Source organism: Brachyistius frenatus, unplaced genomic scaffold, assembly GCF_029030835.1.
Source record: "Brachyistius frenatus isolate BFR_SWC_R1_liver_20210118 unplaced genomic scaffold, ASM2903083v1 Contig_49, whole genome shotgun sequence".
NCBI lineage: Eukaryota > Metazoa > Chordata > Actinopteri > Embiotocidae > Brachyistius > Brachyistius frenatus.
The window spans coordinates 643,892-664,411 of NW_027210648.1; the positions used below are offsets into that span (position 1 = coordinate 643,892).

A 20,520-nucleotide genomic window follows, 5' to 3' on the forward strand; every position below is an offset into this window, starting at 1 on the left:
CCCAAGCAAAAGGCTGACCTGGATATTGCTTTCTTCCTCCCCTTCCCCGGTGCCAAGTGGGCCACCATTTTTCACTGGCCTCACACTTAGCCACAGACAAGCTTATACAGGCCCATGCTAACGGTTGCTTTGACCCGCAGTCTGCCTCCGCAGCCAGCCTCCCTCCGCAGCCAGCCTCCCTCTGCACTCATCCAAAAATTGTAATCCCTTCATCGGGGCCCCCGTAATTTGATCAAATAGCATGCACCTTTCCCTACCACTTATTGGCCAATTAAGTCAAGTTCTCACGCAGGGGGTCCAGCTGGCTCGGTGTTATCAGGGGATGAATTGATTGAAGCCATTCCACATCTATGAACCCTACTTTAATGATGTAGGTGATAATACTTGTAATTCTTCTCAGTCAGGGGACTCATGGGCGCAGCTGTTACTGCCGTAATCCTTGTCCTGATACACTGAAGTACCAGCAAGGCATTAATCTGTCTCTCAGATTCTCCTCCGCCAGCTTTTTTCTCCACCCTTTCCACCCGCGTTCCTGCCTTCGCCTATGTCTCATAGCTAATACTACATCTGTGAAATGTGACATTGAATGTGTGGGTAAAAAGGAAAAAAAAGACAAGACAAAGATGAGGCGTAAAACACGATTGTGAGGGATTCGCTTGTTAATGATTACACAGCGCTTGCATTTCTCAATTTGGGCCCTGACCACTTTGTTAAAAGACGCCCCCCCTCGTCCTACACCCACCCCTCCAACTAAACCATGACAACTTAAGAAGGATAGATTTAGGAGTGAAAAATCAATAAATACATGCATTAGTTTCAAAGGCACACATTAACATTCTAAAACAGACTTCTCTTATAATCCTGCCTCTAGCCATCCAGTCAAAATATCAAATTATCATAATGAGGTCTAACTGCATATAAATGCTAAGCATTAAAATCAGAGAAAGAGGTTACACACAATGCAATACGTTCTTTATTACACATTTCTAAAGTATTTCTGTATTGCTACGTATGTCTATAGGTTCCTTACTTTATACTGTAGCATTAATTTGCAATGTAGCACATTTGATGACTGTTGAAACACGTCTGTGACAATGGGAACACGTTCATCACAGTACATGGGCGTCAGGCCTTTGTTTTACATATTTCTTCATAAAGGTGGAATACTTTGTCAGAAATTAAAAATACAACAGATGACCTGAATTTTAGCCTTATTATGCACAAAAGAGTTGAGCATGCTCTTAAGAGTGTCAACGCTGTCTTTTAACTTGAGATCAGAGAGTGAGAATTGCATAGAAATTAGTCTTAAAGCGCAGCCTCCACCCCTGCTCTGTTCCTCCGTTGGAGACGAGGAGAGGTTATCTTCTCAGCCGCTGGGACCTTGACAGGATCCGTTTTACCCAGTCAATCCGCTGCCGTTTTTCCAGCGCTGCACACACACAAACAGTAGCTAATAACACGCTCCAAGTCGCCATGAGGTCACGATCGGAGTCCTCGGGGGTGCAGCGCAGAGCTTGGGGGGGGTCAGGGGGTTGCCAAAGCCTGGTGGAGTCTGGGACAAATTTATCAAGGGACCGAGGTTGTGAAGGCTCCACTTTAAGGTAAAGCGTCAACAAGGGCCAACACATGCAGTCCAGCTGCTGCTCTGTGGCGCTGATAACACTCACCTGCCAATAAATAAATAAAAACATTTGTGTGCTTTGCTGGGCATTTACTGTCTACAGTTATTATTTCCACATAACAATGTTCACAAGGCAGAGTATCCATTTATCTGTGCCATTACATTAACATCTCCGACTTCTGTAAAATGTATTTCCCTTAAAGCGGTTGTGTCTTGTAGGGAAACATGAAATCTTACATTTTGTATTATGTGTGTAAACTTAAGTATACTGATAACATTTGCAAATCACTGTGAAAATGCATTGAATAATAATGAATAATACATAACCGCTGAACAAATTAGCCTGGTGTGAGCTGTGGTGCGTTAGTGTTAGCTGAATGCCATGAAAGATATTTGATATTGAGGATGAAAAATTGGGTGAGTAAGCTGCACTAGCAAGCTGGATCAGTCTCATGGTAAACAATTTAGCGTGGGGGCGTTCAGTAATTACTGCTTTCAGTCTCATTTAAAAAGCCTGTTGGTGCTCGGGAGCACGATGTCGCCGCGATGCTGGATGCGTTTCTGGATTCGTGATGTGCAGATATGAACAGTGATTTAAGTGACAGGACGTTTGAGCTGTCATGCCAGCTTTGAGCACTTTCTGCCCCCTCCACCCCCAACCCCCACCACACACACACTTTGCCCACCCCCCACCCCCCCTCATTTTTTTTCTTGTTCCCCTTTTAGACAGCGTCACGCCTACATTTGTCTGAACACATATTGCTCAGTTTAACTGCTACTTTTTTGTCTTACAAGTGCGCGCGCGTGCGTGCGTGTGTGTGTGTGTGTGTGTGTGTGTGTGTGCGATACGGGAGAAGAGCAGTGAATGATCAGCAACCTTGAAGTCTTGTTTATGTGTTCAACTGATACAGGGCGTCACTGGAAATTCTAATGAAGAAATGCTGTTATGTACATTTATTCTGTGCATACATGGCAAATTAGCAAAATAGTACAAGTTTGCATATGTGTGTGTGTGTGTGTGTGTGTGTGTGTGTGTGTGTGTGTGTGTGTGTGTGTGTGTGTGTGTGTGTGTGTGTGTGTGTGTGTGTGTGTGTGTGTGTGTGTGTGTGTGTGTGTGTGTGTGTGTGTGTGTGTGGCTGCAGGATAAAATAAGCAACAAGCATTTTGGACTTGTAAACACAAGCATAGAGGAGCGTCTGTTGGTTTCTGTCATTATTTTTGGCAGGGTTGCATATGTTCCCCGTGCAGAGCCGAGCTTGATTATCATTCCAATCAGCAGAGGTGCAGAGAGTCACGTTAATTTGTAGTAATTAATAGCACTGCTGGATCTGACAGCACATGCTAACGAGACCCTTTGATTGTTTGGATCTCTAAGTGTGCCTCTCCTTGTTTGCATCACCTCGGAGGAATTCGTGATATCAAAGCTTAGTGCTATCTGATACTTGTCAGAATGCAATTCATAAAAGTTTAATTCTTTTATTGATTTAGTTTAGGTTTGATGCCTGCAGTGTCAGCTCCCTTGGTAGAACTTAGTGGATTCAAATGCTTGTCACCAGCTCGGCCTCCTTTTTACTGAGAACAATTGCCATAGGCCAGCCCAACAGGCATGGTTTAATTGCTATTAATTAAAAGCATAAATCTTTTTCTTCAGTTGCTCTGCTCTTAAACAGGGCTTTGCGTATCTGCTTTTTTTCCTGTGCTTGTCAGAATCCCTCCTGGCAAGTAAGGGTTTCAACCCCCTCCACACACACACACACACACACACACACACACACACACACACACACACACACACACACACACACACACACACACACACACACACACGCTACCACCACTATTCCCCACCCCCCTTTCCCCTCCCCTACCCTCCCCTTCTCTCTTTGCTACCAGACGTTTCTGGAATCATCTTTTTAGCACACTCCTGCATGATCTGACATGAAGTGCGGGCAGCATGGTGATATTTAGTAAACCGGCTTCCTTCTTTATTGATGTATAATGAGGTCAAATGAATCCTCTCCTACGCATGCTTAGATGGCTCCTCGCCTCAAATCCTTTCTGACAGCGAGTAAAACAGCCGGCAAACACAACGCCGGCTCCCAGAGACACGGTTGTGAAAAAGCAGGAGAGAGGGGGGAAAAAAAGCTCTTTTATACCTTTGCAATTTCCCTCCTGTCTAGTCCTTAATTAGACACTTACTACCCTCTGAACAGTATTGCTCTTTGCTCTAAGCCTCTAATACTGCAAATACTGGATGAGAGAATTAACATTAATGCCAGGTTTATTATCAAATGACAGCTCTATTTACTTTAAAAAAAAAAACATGGTTTGCTATTTTTTTTTTCTTTTTGGTCAAACATTACACACTTTCATGAAGCTTCTGTCTGAACCTTACTACATTTTGCAGTTTTCCTGCAGGATGAGGTGATATTTTGGCTTCACTCAAACAGTCACCATGATTTAATAAGGGATCACGGGCATCTTGAATTATCAGTGATGTCAAAATAATTCACTTCCTGTTCATTGCCAGGCCTCGCCCCCTCACCCTCAGCCCTGCGCCCTCTGCTCCTGGGTGGCCGTGTCACCGTGAGTGGCTCATGCGAGCACTGCACCCCATTTACGCATATTAGCTTTTTTTGCCGCATCTGCCAGCATTCGCAGCCATTCCCCCTGTGTAGCTGTATATCTAGTCAGGGCCGAGCCTTCCCAGGCCTTATTAAAGCCAAGAGAGTGTTTGAATTCAGGGTCACTGATAGAGTGCAGCACATAAATATGTTAGGGCAGCACTATCAGCCGGTCAGTTTACTCGGGGTGATCGATGATGGCACACTCGCCAACAAACATCTTAAGCGGATGCGGTTTTTGCTTAATTGGGAGCTTTGCAGCTCAGATTCTGCCTTATTTGATGTTGATGATGAAGTCCCAGGAAAGCTGTGAGATTCTTGTAAACCAATTCTGCATGCATACTGTCTTCATTCGTACGCTGGTCAGAGCTGTTACCTGTCAATTTAACCTGCATAGTTTCCCTCTTCTTCGAGGGGAGTATGAACACACACACACACACACACACACACACACACACACACACACACACACACACACACACACACACACACACACACACACACACACACACACACACACACACACACATATATATATACACACATGCCCTGAGCTCATTTTTAATCCTCACAGCTCACTGTGAAGGCAGGAGGAAGTTCCAATTAAAATTAAAATAAGCTCTTTTAACGGTCTCTTAAATTGACAACTGAACAATGATTTTCGAATTGGTATCTGTCAAAGGTCTCGGAAAATCCTCAGTTGATGAGGCCCAACGCATCCAATTAGTAGCAGAGTCGGGCCTCAGCCAGTAATGATTTCCAGGTCCCTTAAGATGTGGCGCGGACACTTATTGCAAATTACTGACAAAGAGCCCTGCTGTATTGATGAGAGGGAGAACAGCCAAGTCTCCATGTTCCCATCAGGTGGACGAGCACCAAGAGGGGCCTGAAGGGGAGCCCGGGTGTCTCTCTCGCTCTCCCTCTCTCTTCCTCTCTGCAGCCATAATGTGGCCTCGCTGTGCAGCTCATATATAGCCCTCCTGCTGACATGGACTCTGAGAGACCAGCCTCTCTTGACATGAGCCCCAGCTCAGGGAAAATGCTAATGCTAACATGAGGGAGGTGTCAGGAGCGGATCATCAATAATGTCTGCAAGTTTACTGCCCTCTTCTAATTATAGCTCCTATCTCTCAGGGCCGCGGGAGGCTGCAGGGCAGCTCCTTAATTGAGCTGAGGCAGATTTACTTCTCTATCATATTCGTGGCCCCATTGTTTACAGTCCTTGAAACTGATTGAAAGGAATCAAAAGATTCATGGAGACATGATTCAGTGCAGAACATGTTTGGTATGCAGGAGGGATGAATAAAGGAGGATGATTCTTGCTGGTCAGGTAGGGATTTAGATTTGAAGGCCATTCTATAGCCAGAGGTCATATCATTTATTCTCAGCATTGATGCCTCTGGAATGCTCTATGTGATATTATTATTCTTTATTTTTTGGCCTCTTGGAGTTACATCGCAGGCAGGTACCAGAGTGGGGCAAATATGAGCCGCTGACATGACAGTCTAGTAACTAGCGCTGTTCACCTCAATTATGGGAGTTAATGAATAGATAATCACATCTTGCATTTAGATTTGCTGCTTGCGTAGCATAGTTATAGCGCACATTCCCTCCGCGGTCTCCGGGGAGCGTTGCTGCCGGTCCACAAAGCTTTCAGGCCATGCTAAGTCCCCAGATGTTTCCACGAGTCGGAGGCTTCCATCCTGCTGTAGGCTCAGTAAAGAAGGTGTTGACCCTGGTGACCTCAGCCAGCTTCCATTGGGTGAGACAGGACTGTTCCATACTCTGTGCTTCAGGGTCAAATGGTTTTATAGTTTGTAGTTTCCTCTAGTTAGATGTTTGTTGCTAATGACTGTTGAGAACGGTGAGGATTTGGGCTGATAGGTATCTCTGGCAGGAAGCGGTTTGGGATGTTGCTGACATTTTGCTCAAGGAGATGATTGTACTTTTAGTTGGTGCCGCTCATGAATACACTATGAGCTGGATGTTGATTGGTGATTAGCATTATGTCACTGTTTATCTTCATTTATAATACATGCTTAAAATTCAATTTCTGGCACCTGATCTGCATCTGTTCCTCGTCTGCGTGCTGGTGTAATCCCCACTAAACTTGTAGCGCTCTGCACGTCTGTGTTCCTTTAAGATGAGAGAGGCTTTGATTTCCCCCATCTTTGTGTCACACTGACTGGCATACTGTTTGACAGGTGGAGTTAAAATAGAGAAAATTGTGGATGAAAATTCGTCAGTCTCAATCCCTTGCCCTGGGCTGTAGGCAGCAGAGACAGAAGCCCACTGCTTTGTGTCAAATGTTTATCAAAGGGCCTGATTAAATTGCTGTGTTCGGGGTAATAGCCTAATACAAAAAAAAGTGAAATCCCTATACCTCGGCAAGCCGTCCTTGTATGATTGTGAATAGAATAAAGCAGGCGATGCTGAGGTGCCAGAAGAAACCTCTGACCAGCCAGCTGTAAAGGAGGCTGGAATATCATATGCCCTTTGTTGTCGCACAAAAAGAGACGCAGGCTCTGAGATCTGTTGTTGTTCTCACTTTCCTCTGTCTTCTCAATCATTCTTTTTTCTCTTTATTGCTGGAGGAAATAAACCTGGCCCCTTTTGCTGAGGCCGGCTAGCTTCCCCTGGCCATTCCTCTCTGTTTTGTTTCAAAAGGGCAAGGCTCTCCAGCCTGAGCAGTTTGCCCTGCAGTCCCACGCCAGGGGCGATGCTTGCCTCAGCTGCTTCATCACCGGGGGACCGGGCTAACATCTCCTGACTGAACTTAGCTGTGTTTCTCTGATACGGTCATATCACATCAGCCTGGGCACATGTGACACTGCATCTCCCCTCTAACTTTAAGCAGTTTGTTGCCATCCATGTTCTTCCTGCTTTTATCTTCCCCTGTTCTGAGTGATGTTATGATTTGCTGCCATATTTTCTGGCAGTGCTGCTGCCACACGTTTGTGTCGGATAACAGGGCCTATTACAAGATCTCTCGATCTGGCCAGTTTTCGCCTACAGGAGACAGAGAGAGCAATGCCTCCCCCTCCCAGTTTTTTTTTTTTTTTTGCCCATCCTTACCCCCGCATTTGAATTTCTAGATAATAGGCTTTGACTTCTGGCTGCACGTTTATGGGTCTTTTCATGTTATCAGCTTAGCTCATAGCGTGGAGCTGAAGAACACAGACTCCTAGTGACAGGCCAGCCAGTCAGCAAGGCGAGCCTGTCAGGATCTCTCATACACTAATGATTTCCCTTTAGTCTATTTTCTGTCTCATTGGCCGTTTCCTTCAAAAACAAAATTGCTCATTTAAATTCTCATGCCTGGGGCATTTTGGTCTTCAAATATTGTTGGAAAGTGAAAGGATTAGGCAAAATATGCTTTTTTAAAATGTTAATATATTTTCTGGTTCACTTTCTCCTCTGAGGCCAATTAGAGAATTTCTGCTGGCTGCATTAATGTCAAACTGACATCCCCAGCTATAATTACACTGTGCTTGAAACCTAACTTTCACTTGTGGGTAGATGAGTGTGCCTTGCAGTGACACAGAGACTCACTCTGCCAGCTTTTGATCATTTAATCATTGCTTGCTTTCTTTCACTCTTTCCTCCCTTGCTTGCTGGTGATCTCACCTTTTATTCTTTCTGTTGCAAAATGCAGTGTTGTGTTTCATTATTCACCGCTGTATTTTGCAGGGTTCATTAGTGACATCATCCCTCCACTTTGCCTGCTCACGGCAATACAAGTAGAACGGGATGGTCCCTTCAGGTTCAGATACCATATGTACAGTGTTTACTCTCATTTTTCCAGATTTACATTGTGTTGTTTGTGTTCTCTGCATGTTTTCTTGTTTTGTTTTGTTTACGGTGCAGGGAAAGAGTGCTGTCAGGAATTGAAGGATGGGTAAATGTCTTTGCCAGTCTTCCTCATGCTGCACCTCTGTGTCAGGAACAGGGAGACAGTTAATGATGGTTAATGCTTTCACCATGAATATGAATGCATGCACAAAGTGCTTCTGAAACCGTATGGCAGCTTCCACTTGTGAATTTGGGCTCCTTCGGTTGCCATGGAACCACTGATACTTCATTCTAAATATCTGCAAGGGAAATGGTGGATGGAAATATTGGCAAAGGATTATCTGGAATGATTAACAAAATTAGAATGAACAAGTTGTGTTTGTGCAGATTCAAAGTGATTTGTGTACTAATGAGCAGTCAATTCCATATTTATACACAATGAGAGCTTGTGTGTGTGTGTGTGTGTGTGTGAGACGCCATGTGTTTTTTTAATCTGATCAATTTTCCAGGTGAAATGGACTAAAATCTGTGCTGGGATTGTGATGATGGGATTGTTTTTAAGACATCAGTCTTTCTTCCCAGGGCGTACCGTAGGAAGGAAAAGCCTGTAAGACAATTCAAACCAAACTCCACCACTGTTTTCGACGTGACTTCAGTCCCAAATGATGAAAGCAGACACTTGTGAATGAGCTGCATCCCCCCTTCCCCATTTAGCCTCCAACAGCTTGACAATTGTGATGCCAATCAACTTAATGACCCAGTGATTGTTTTGAATTGCCATTACCCCACGTTGGACACCATCAATCTGTTACAGTATGTGTTGTTTCTGGCTCTGGGGAGGAGGGAGAAAAAAAAAATCACACAATACAGATTGACAAAGTGCACACAAGCTTTCTCGGCTATTCGTAACATCAACGTCAATTGGCCATGCCACCCCCCCCCCCCCACCACCACACACACACACACACACACACACACACACACACACACACACACACACACACACACACACACACACACACACACACACACACCCCCAAGGATCGTCTTTTCTCCCAGCCTCACTCTGTTTGCATTGTTTTACCCCTTTGCTTGGACTTCAGGTAATAGGAAATGGCACTGACCCCTCCTGATCCCCCCGATTACCTTCGTGAAGCATGAATGTGGTATGGAATCACACATCAGGAGACGAGTTGTAATTATTTTTGCGATGCCATCAGCATGGATCAATCACTCAGAGAGGCTGCTAGTGGAACGCCGCTCGCAGCCATGGATGGAGCCAGCAGCGACCCTCTTTGACTGACAGCTTTGGTAATTAAGTGATTGTACAGACTCCTCCGACTGTTATAACAACCTTGTCAGGGCCAGTCTGCATTTGGAACACACTCAAATCAATGTGTTATCCACTCCCTGAGCATTTCTGATCATGTACCTCAGACAGACAGAAGGAACAAACACAACACTTTGCAGTGACATTGCTTTCCCTGAATAGTTGTCGTGGCAGCAAATGGCTTTAAAAATACGCTTTGACTTACAATTATAATTTTGAGCACATTTTATTCTCATAGTAGGCCGGAAATGTTAATGCCCAGTGTGCTAACCTTTGAGGATTAAAAGTAGATTTTACTCTCCCTCCTGTTGTTTAATATTTTGAATTGCATTGCACAGAATAATACGAACCTTTACTTCAGATTTGAACTTGAATGTGACATGTTTCATTACTGCCTGATTCGTAGAGGCTGGAATAATATACAGTATGTCCATCTTAAATGTCAGACCACTCTCACGCCTCAACCTTTAATTCCAGAGCTCCTGGGATGTAATTTTGCGTTGGAATTTGATTCTTATTATTGCATCATCTTATTTGACCCTTTTTCCATCACATTGAAATGAAAAATGATGTCTGTTTGCCAGAGGGGAAGCCTGTTGTCCTGCATGTGTAATGTGATCACTGATTAAACAGCGTAATTGGTTAGAATGTCCTCACAACTGTCTCATCACCACAACATACTGATCTGTTATTAATAACTCATCTTTTTATTATAGCAACCAATCATGTGTGATCTGTCTGTCAATTAGTCTGAACTTCTAAACTGGCAACTACAGTATTCAGGTCCAGAAACAAATGAAAACATCGCTCCAGCTTCCATTTAGCATTCATAAGTAGTATATAGTTAATAAAGGGTTAATAACACATTGTAGTTGTAAGCATGTTGTTAAGGGTTTATTAATGTATTTGTTAAAAGTTATCACTTCAATAAAACACAACCTGCCATCTAATAAATTAACAAAACATAGAAGGAGTCTTTATACTAAATCTTAATTCAGGGATATTTACTTGTTGTATTTATTTATACTATATCTATTTATAAATAAACCCCATCTGATGACGCCATTAGCTGTGGCTGAAAGCACCCGGGAAAAAAAATCTACTCAGTGGATGTTTTTTATGATACTGACTGAATGATTTGTGCCTGGATTAATATTTTTGGTTTATAACATATGATATGCGGTATATGTATAATCATTAAAAATGACAACATCTTACTAAGTGTTAGAGATGTAGAGACCAGAAATGGTCACACACACAAAGTTATAGTCTTAGTCAAAGTTATAAATATATTACTAAACTAAAACTAAACTAAATTACTGTGTTATAAAGTATCTGTTAAAAGGGTTTTTGCTGGTTATTTATTCTAAATGAGATGTTAAATTGTTACCAAAATGTAATGGATTATAATTAATAGTGGATTAAATAATAGCTGAACTTCTGAAAGGGATCACTGTGATCTGAGTGCATAACTTTATGTTCGCAAAAATAAACTGCGACTAATGTGTCCTGAGGCGTCTAAACAACAGGAGTCAGAAGGTGTGCTTCCTGCCGGCTGATGTAAAGTTTTGTCATGTTGACAGCGTCAGTCAGGTGGATCTGAGGTCAGAGTTCAGCAAACTGTTGCTGCAGTTGCGCCAACGTCACTCACAATGGGTCAACTTGAGTCAAATTCAAGTCCATCAGTCAACTCCAAACCATGCTGGCAAAACTGAATGAAAAGAGCATTTCATGTTTGTATTCTCTGTCATTGCAAGTATATTTCAATCATTTTTAATTTTGGATGAAAGATTTGGGAGCTGTTGGGGAAATAACACAAAGTGCAAACAACAGCTGAACTGGTTGACTGGGTTGTCTTCATGTAAGAAAACTTAACTCAAACGCTCTAAAGGGTGCAAAACACTATTTTTCCAAGTGTTGTCGCAAATCAAAAAGGACACGTTCAAGTAGTGCTCCACAACATCAACAAGGATTCTCTGTGACTCTTGTGATTCACTGGTAACAACAAAGTCATCTCAGTGAACTCTGAACTTCTGTGTCAGTTACACCCAGTTTATTCTCCAAACCACACACATCTCTCTTAGACTACCCTGACCTCTCTTTCTCTCTCTCTCTCTCTCTCTCTCTCTCTCTCACTCACACACACACACACACACACACACACACACACACACACACACACACACACACACACACACACACACACACACACACACACACACACACACACACACACACACACACACAAGATTAAGTGTGTGATATTTGCTGCAGTCAGATACTTCAAAACACATAAGACCTCCTCCGCGTGCCCCGGCGTTATATTGAACTTGAAGTCTGAAGTGAAGATCATTTCACGAGAGCTTCATTTGAACTTTTTGTAATTTCTTTAATTTTTCTTCACGAGAAGTAAGTCACCATTGCAATGGGCTGATATGCACCAATGTGGTTTAAAGAGGATTACAATTTTTAGGACTGTGAACAATCCTAATCCAGTAACACTGGCAAATACAAATAAGTATCTAATTATATATTTTTAATAAAAATCATTTCTCCTCCCTAAAAATGCTGACCAGCAAACAAGTTGTCGTCTGGAGTGACACAGGTTTCATTAGTCACTGTAATCTTCTGACTTCATACATACGGTGAGACAGCTTGTCCTTTTTGTAGCTTTTAATCAATAGAAACCACCACGACCATCTGTCAAGGATAACTTTGATGGGACAGTCAGTTGCAGCTTTACGTGCTGAAACTGACACTTCAGCTGTTTTTGTGCCATGTGAGTACATGAGTGCAGCATTTTAGCTCTGATGTTTCTGATTTCAAATATTTAACTCTGATTTTCCAAATGATAAGGATTCTCCAAAGTAATGTTAAAAAGTGATTATTCATGAATACATAGTTTTGGTCATAGCCTAAATCTATACGTGCAATTTCACAGAATGCAGTTTCAAATTAATGAAATTACTAAAAACTAGATGTGGCTGGAATTCCTTTCTTTATGTAATGGATTATAACTCAGTCCTATTTGTTTTAAATGTAAAACTAGGTTTCTAAAGCAGGAAATATTGAGATTGACTTTCTTAGTGACATTTTTCAGCCATTGTTTGACCTTTTTATTGGCACCTGAAATTTCCATTACAAAATCATTCAAATGTTTTATCATTTTTAGAGAAAATATGACATTTTTATTTTATTTAAAACTGGGGCTTTTAAGATTAAAAAAAAAAAAAAGGCCAGATGTTTCCACATGCATAATTTCAAAACCCCCAAATAGACTATTCTTTATGGTGATTGGATCCTGCTTTTCATCACGTTGCTCGTGAAAATGTTAAAAATATGAATAAATAAATGAGACCTCAAGTGTGTGATTACCACAAAGCAGCAAGCCATGATTTGAATATCTTTTATAAAAAAATAAAAAAAAAAAAATAGCTTTGAACTTGACAAAAAACAAACAACAACAACAAAAAAGTTGTTTGTTTAAAACTCGTGTGTCTCTGTGTGCACGTCCGGCTGTTCTAGCGCCCTCCCCTCCACCACCTCTCCTCCCAGCCTGCAGTGACTGACAGTCTAAATGCGGGGGTGTCTCTGTGTAAACGCTGCAACTGTGCAACCTAAAGGTCGCCAGCGGTGAAGTGACAGCTTACACGCAAAGCCGCCAGAGAATCAATATGGTGCCAGCCACTGTTACACTGTCCCATCATCGACCATCAGCTGAGGCCAATAAGACGATAGCCTAACTGGTAACATTCAATTTGCTCCTGCAGCGCCTTAAACCTAATAAAGCGATTGATTGTTCCTGCTTGCAGTTGATGAGCAGCTCGTGCGCCTCTCCACACATTGACTGACGTGTTTAAGCATCGCTTTGATCTGATCTGAGCGATTTGTAGGGAATAAGGTTTAGAGAGGCCTGATTACAGGCTGCATGTGGACAGGATATTCTTAATTGGCTGTCCGCTGGCTGGACACCGCATTTTAAGGCCGTGTGTGCCACGTGCTCTTAAAGTCTCCTTTCTCTGACTGTCGCGGGCTTGGTCGGTATCATTTTAAGTCAAGTTTTGTAAGTAAAATGTGAAGCAATTCGGCTCATTAAAGGGCAAGTGAGGCCTCAGTTTGGTCGTGAACTTCAGTCTGCAGACTCTGGCCTCGCTTTGTCGCCGCCTGGTGCTCAAACTCTGCCTCCATCTCATGCGAGAGCAGAGACATCCACTGAAAGGATGCTTTGGAAATAAAACCTGCTTTTACTTTTCTGCCGGTCAGCTCACTGTGATATTTAGTTAGAAGAGATTTAACTGAAATTCAAAAGTTAAATTGTTTTCGTTTAAAGGCTGAAAGAAAATTAATTTTAAAATTAAAGGATCGAATTCAAATTAACACAATCGCTTATTGAATGGAAAGCATTAACATTTTAGTATATGTGAATAATAGAAAATGAAGACCGTTTGGTGTTAATAAAAAGGATTTGGATTATTAATAAAAGTAGAAAATTTGTATTGGTGCAGCTGTTTAAAAGAGTAAAATTCCACAACTGACAAAAGTTAAAAATATGCAGTTTTTAAAAAAAAAAAAAAATGTTATAAAGGGAAGTATACTTAATAAAAAAAAAATACAAAATATTCACAATGTTAAATACGAATACGGATTTAATAAACCTAAAATTACACATGAATAAAGTCGTGGATAATTGCTTTTTCTTTTTTTAAATGAACAAATAAATCAACAAACCTAAAAAAATCCGGATTTTTAGACAGCATACAATCTTCATCCGCCTTACATGAGAGATCATCATCATCACCATCACCATGTTCCCTGCTAACCTGCTGGAGAAGAAGAACAAGTCAACAAAATAACAGGAAACCGTGCTCGATGATCCATCCAAATAACCGGGAAACGGCTGCCGTGGCTGTAGAGAAAGAAAGAAAAATCCATTTGAGAGAAATTAGGCTGCACACGTCCGCCAAAAAGAAAAGCAAAAAAGCGTGCAGCGACATTCGGCTTACCTTTGAGAAGTGGCATATCCCATCATCCGGAGAGTCTGCACCACCACAAATGCAGCCTCCCTCTGCAGACACTTTGTCAGCTTCAGCCGCACATTTCCCCTCCACGTCCTTCAGATCCACGTCGGGAGGGGAAAAGTGCTGAATTTCTACTACCTTTGAACGCTCATTAGCACCTCATAATTACTTTACTAATTAGGGTGACATGGTTATTAACAAGATGCGCTGTCATGACAGTCACCACTGCTCCTCCCCGTCCCTAAATATGTCAACCTTGCGGCTCAGAATAAATCCAAGAGATCAGATGCTACCCGTGACACCGCAGCCGGTTAACAGGGCGTCATCGTGGCCTGATTTGTTTCATATTTGAACACTTTTTTTCCAAGTCAAAAGCAGGCCAGAAATTGGACAAAGTTCAAAGATGGCAACAGCTGTGACGTTTAAACTCTTACACACAACTTTAACAAGAAAAATAAAGATTCTAAAATAAAGTCTGACATCAGGAAATAAAGTACATCTTTCTCACTTATCCTGCCATGCTGCTGGAACTGCCACTGAGGAGTTTAAATTACACTTGATAAAAAAAAAAAAAAAAAAATGTTTAGAGCTATGAATTTTATTTTATTTTTATTTTTTTGGATAAAAATTCCCATTTCTGTTGCATTTCCTATCAGCCAGGATTTCATATAAAAATGTTTCAGCATAGCCTTAAAGCACATGCATGTTGTTGTTTTTTTCCTCCCTTTTTTAAAGAGCTGTACTGCTCAATGCGATGGTTGGCTTGAACTGTCGAGATAAAGAAACAACTCCCTGATTGGTGAGGTGCCAGAGCCGGTCAGGATGTAAGCCAATGGCAGAGGAGGAAGGTGGGGAGGAGGGTGGGGAGGGGGGAGAGAGAAAAAGGCGTCGAGTGTTTATTATAAAGGAGAAAATATTAATTCCCCCTCGCCGTGGGCCGTGACGTCAGTATAGGAAGTCATTGTAGAGCAACACTGGAGCGATTAGCAGCAAAAAGGGGGAGCCTGATGTCGAGGAGTCAGCCCTATGTATATCTCTCTATACGCCTCAACTTTTAACACAAAGTTCAATATCCAAACACAAAAGGAACGTGGACTACGCAGACCCACACTTTGCTTTTCCTCATTTTCTCTGAATGTAACATCTTGGACATCTGAGCCGCTTGTAAACGTGGATTTTTTTTTTCTTTTTTTTTTCTGGGTTTATTTGTCAACAATTTATTTTTAATTTTTTTTTTTTTTTCTAACTCCGACTAAATTTTTCTGACTTTGTTGTGATTTGCACCGGAGGAAAAGCATCTCGCTGTTGTTATGAAGGCTTCATCTGTCCTTTCTTAATATGGAAGGATCCAGCGGGTCGAGTTTTGGGATAGACACTATTTTATCCAGCGCTTCTAACTCTGGTAACCCCGTGCTAATGAACGGAGATTTTCGGCTCGGTGACAGCAGGACAGCGGATTTCAGGAGCCAGGCAACCCCGTCGCCATGCTCGGAGATAGACACTGTGGGAACGGCCCCCTCTTCCCCCATCTCGGTCACCATGGAGCACGCCGCCGATCCGCATCTGGTCCAGGACAGCCTTCAGCATCACCACCATCACCACAACCAGCCGCAGAGTTTGCCGCTGTCGCCTCAGCAGCAGCAGCAGCAGCAGCCGCTGGCTGGGGCCGGCTGCGCACCGAGGACTGCCACCTCTTCGTTTTTAATCAAAGACATTTTAGGCGACAGTAAACCGCTGGCAGCCTGCGCACCTTACAGCACCAGTGTATCCTCACCCCATCACACGCCAAAACCAGAGAGTGCCACGGCTCCGGACGGCTTCAGGCCCAAGTTGGAACAAGACGAGAACAGAAGCAAGTTGGACATAAGAGATGACCTTCAAAGTGAAATGAAATGCAACGGTAAGAACATTTCAGGCGTTATTTATCTGAGACGCCGTTTAGTTTACTGAAAATGTCAAACCTTTTAAATGCAGTTTCATTTAATGATTATAGGCTACAAAAAGCCTAAAAGTAGCAGACACTATAGGCAAAGCAATTTTTTTTAAATTACTAGGATAATAATAATAATAACAATAATAATAATAATAATAATGATAATAATCTGCTTCTTTGTCTGACTTTCAGCCTGCTTTATTAGTCTAATAGATGTGAAAACAGATGTAAGCCTGGTGATTTTCCCCGCGCGCGGTGCCTCCCTAGTGGGTCAATTAGAGAGATTATTGTTCTTCCTAGAGGGGGGATCATGGCGCACTGAAACACAGCTACAAATAGAGATGGATTGATATATTGATTTCTCGTTTTCTGAAAGAGAAAAAAATAACTTCAGGTGACAAATACAAGTTTCTTTTCTTGTTCTTGCTCTGCCACACGTGGCAGAAAGAAGTGTTTGTAGGAGTTGGGGGAAGTTTGATTGGAGATTGAACATACACCACTCTATGCTTATTATTTGATTCTTAATATTGAAAGGAAGAAGAAATAATAATAAAAAAAAATCTGGATGCCAGGTGAGGAAATTTCCTCGTAGGCCTTAATGGTTAACCACATTTCCTCCGCCCTGCTCTGTTGTTTAGGGGCTAAAGAAGAAGGCGACCGGGAAATCTCCAGTAGCAGAGACAGTCCACCGGTGCGCTCGAAAAAACCTCGCAAAGCACGGACAGCCTTTACCGACCACCAGCTCAACCAGCTGGAGAGGAGCTTTGAGCGACAAAAATACCTCAGCGTGCAGGACCGCATGGACCTGGCCGCGGCACTCAACCTGACAGACACACAAGTGAAGACCTGGTACCAAAACAGAAGGTAGGCAACCATCACCATTAATATTATTAACTGCAGACACACAAACCAAAAGGAGTCCAACCGGCGCAACAAGACCATATTTTATGTACTGTAAAAAAAAAAAAAAAAAAAAATCATTACACGGATTAACTGGAATGAGTGGATATTATGGATGAGAATGGATGAGATATATTTAAACATATTCAACATTATAAGAAATAAATGTGACGTTCTGGCACAGTCATCAAGAACGGGCCTATTTTTTTTTTCCATGAAGATGCTGAATTAGGTGTTTTTTTTTCCATCCACTTTAATTCACATTTATAGGCCTACGTTTTTATGTTGGCACCACGTTGTCTTTACCATTATTAATCCATGCACACCCAGTGGAAGAGGAAAGAAATAAAAGCATACAAAAGTTTTGTTTTCTTGTTGTTCTGGTTAATTCACAAATTTTATTTTTAATCATGGATCATTTTTAGTTTGAGAAAACAAAGAAAATAAATCTTCGTTTTATTTGCTGAATAAAGACAGAAGCACGTGTGAGACTGGCGTTGTGGCGCATGCACAATAAGATACTATCTCTCTGGCATGTCAAAATGTATTTTACAGGGAAAATTGACGTGATAGATTTTCTAAAAAAAAAAATCGGATAGTTTTTCCTTGCTTTTTATTTACATCTTGGTTTAGCTTCAGGAAGGTGTGTTGCATATCATACATCATATGTTAACGGTTAATGAATCTGTTTAATTATTATTATTTTTTTTTCATGAGACTCCAAATAGTTTTTTCTATATTTTACATGTTGCACGTGCTCATTAAATGTTCCTAATCTTTTAAAATAGTTTAGCTACATTTTACTCGCGACCCTTCAAAATAAAAGTTGACTTGCAGATTTGTTATATTTGCTTGCAGAGGAGTCGGAAAAGGAGGCTTGGATCATTTGGAACTAAAGCATATGTCTTTCCTCCTTTTTGCCTAATTGAACCTTAAGCATATATTCGTGCCTGTAGTAATTAGGCCTCGCATACCAATTAAAGGGGCGTTTGGGGAATTAGCAGGAGAGCGAAGTGATTAAATAATTCATCTGTTGTATTTTGATCTGACTTCCAGGACGAAGTGGAAGAGGCAAACGGCGGTCGGATTAGAGCTCCTGGCTGAAGCAGGAAACTACTCGGCCTTACAGAGAATGTTCCCGTCGCCCTATTTCTACCACCCGAGCCTGCTGGGCACCGTGGACAGCACGACGGCAGCCGCGGCGGCCGCAGCCATGTACAGCAGTATGTACCGGACTCCTACCACGCCGCATCCCGGCCTCCAGAGACCTCTTGTCCCAAGGGTGCTCATTCATGGCCTTGGGCCGGGGGGGCAACCGGCACTGAACCCTCTGTCTAACCCCATGGCCGGCACACCGCATCCGCGATAAAACGCGAATTTAAGACGATGACCAGAAACCTGGTTGAACACGTGATGTGAGTAACTGCATCGGAACCACATTGCGGGACTTTTTCTCTCCCCCTCCCCCTCTCCCCCCCAACCCCCCAAAAAAGACACATTTAAAGACATTTTACAGAAGCAAAGGAGGTATTTAATATAGGCCCAAATAGCCTAAGTCCAGTCCTAAAGACTTTGTGTCCGGGTCCAGACAGACCACAAGGACTGCTCATGTCTGATTGTTTGTTTGTTTGTCTTTTGTACAAATACACTTACATTAGCAAATAAACTTATAAAGTTTATTAGATGGAGAAGAACTGAATGAATAAAGAAGTAATGATACTAATTGAACTGTATAGACGTTTCTATTGAAACCTGAGTCCAAATTTCATTTTTTTTAAACGCAAACTTTCATACAAGATGAAAACCCCCAGAATGTTTTACCCAAGTAATTCAGATTAATTTATTATTTCTCTAAATACAAATTGCAAAATTACAAAGTAGTTTACAAATATTCTGTTGTCTTAATGTATTCCAATAATCGACTGCTCACCCACGTGATCTTCAATTTTTAAACTGACATACTTTTATGACATAAATGGATCTGGGTAAATCATTTGCTACAGCAGCAAATGGTCTTTAAATGGGACGACATATAACTAGTGATCACCGACTGGAGGTCAGTTTCCACGCTTTTATATTTATGTTTACCAGTACATATGCATATGGTTGCGCAGCAGCTGATTGGTGGTGGGATGAATGGTTTTGATGAGTCGGGTACACTGGGAATGTGGCCTTGGCTTAGCAGCTGTTCCCTGAGAGCACAGCAGACAATAAGCCTGAATTTCTCAGCGTGAGCGATCAGTGCAGCAGGATCAGGACAAGAAGCCTGCAAGAAGGGAAAAAAAAAAAAAGGTGCAGATAATCTGCTCACTCACAATAACCAATAGCCGTTAGTGAATTTGTTTCAGGAAGTTTGGAGGGAAAAAAATCTCCAGTGCACACTCCCGGTCATTTGAAATTTTGCATCAATCTTACATCATGTGCAACGTCCTGTTACAGAACTTACAGTTCATTTTTGGGATGTTTTTGCAGTGGTAGCCATCTTTTATGTAGCCCATCTTTAACGTTGGTCCGAATGTGTCTCTGCTGCGGTTTTGCTGCTTCAGGAGCAAAACTGAACAAACACAGCGAGGGTCTGAAGTTAAATGTTATTAAAATACTTTGATTTCATTTAGCATCCTCTAAGCGCGCACCCCGGAGAATATGGCGTGGGGCGCTTGGTGTGAATTAGCGCCTCGGGGCCTGTTTGTTCGTTTGTTTGGGTTTATTTTCCTTCTCTTTTTTCTGCTCATTACAGTGGGCCAAATTGACCTTTGCTATAGTCGATAAAAAATCAGAGATGCATATAAACCTTCAGCTGCCACATACGTACGATTTTACTTTTTTTGTTCAGACAGGCGCAATTTTTTTTGCTTCTTTTTCTACTGATATTTTTATTCTGTTCGTCTTAGAGAAAAATACAGCACTGCATTTCAATGCGAAACCTGATTAATTTTTTTTTTTTTTTTTTTTTTTTTTTTTTACCAGACCGCCTTCTAAGAAAAGCGGTCAGGCACACACACACACACACACACACACACACACACACACACACATATCACCAAATGCACAAACCCGCAAACGGCCCAAAACACATGACATCAGTGTCACTTTGCCAGTAGAAGCAGTAAACACAGGCTTAAGTTTAGCTGTTTCTTAATACTTTGAACACATGTTAATGTAGCCTGTTAAAGCCATCTGCTTGTCACTCACCCTGTGGACACCTCTCAGCCATTTAGAGGAACACGGTCCTGCTGCTTTCACTTTCTGCATGGACAGCGCGGTTAAAGACTCACCAGACCAATTAAATGGGTTTTCCCATT

At 42.0% G+C, this 20,520-nt stretch overlaps 2 protein-coding genes across 2 annotated transcripts in view; both read left to right on the plus strand.

Annotated features, from left to right (window-relative positions):
• LOC138624091 (kynurenine--oxoglutarate transaminase 3-like) overlaps positions 1-20,520 on the plus strand; it is a 262,875-nt gene that overhangs the window by 44,131 nt on the left and 198,224 nt on the right. The window lies entirely within an intron of this gene.
• barhl2 (BarH-like homeobox 2) lies at positions 15,387-18,934 on the plus strand. Its single transcript, XM_069703922.1, has 3 exons — positions 15,387-16,285; positions 16,957-17,182; positions 18,275-18,934. Exons 1-3 carry the CDS (start codon positions 15,724-15,726, stop codon positions 18,585-18,587), a joined length of 1,101 nt encoding a protein of 366 aa, XP_069560023.1. The 5' UTR covers positions 15,387-15,723; the 3' UTR covers positions 18,588-18,934.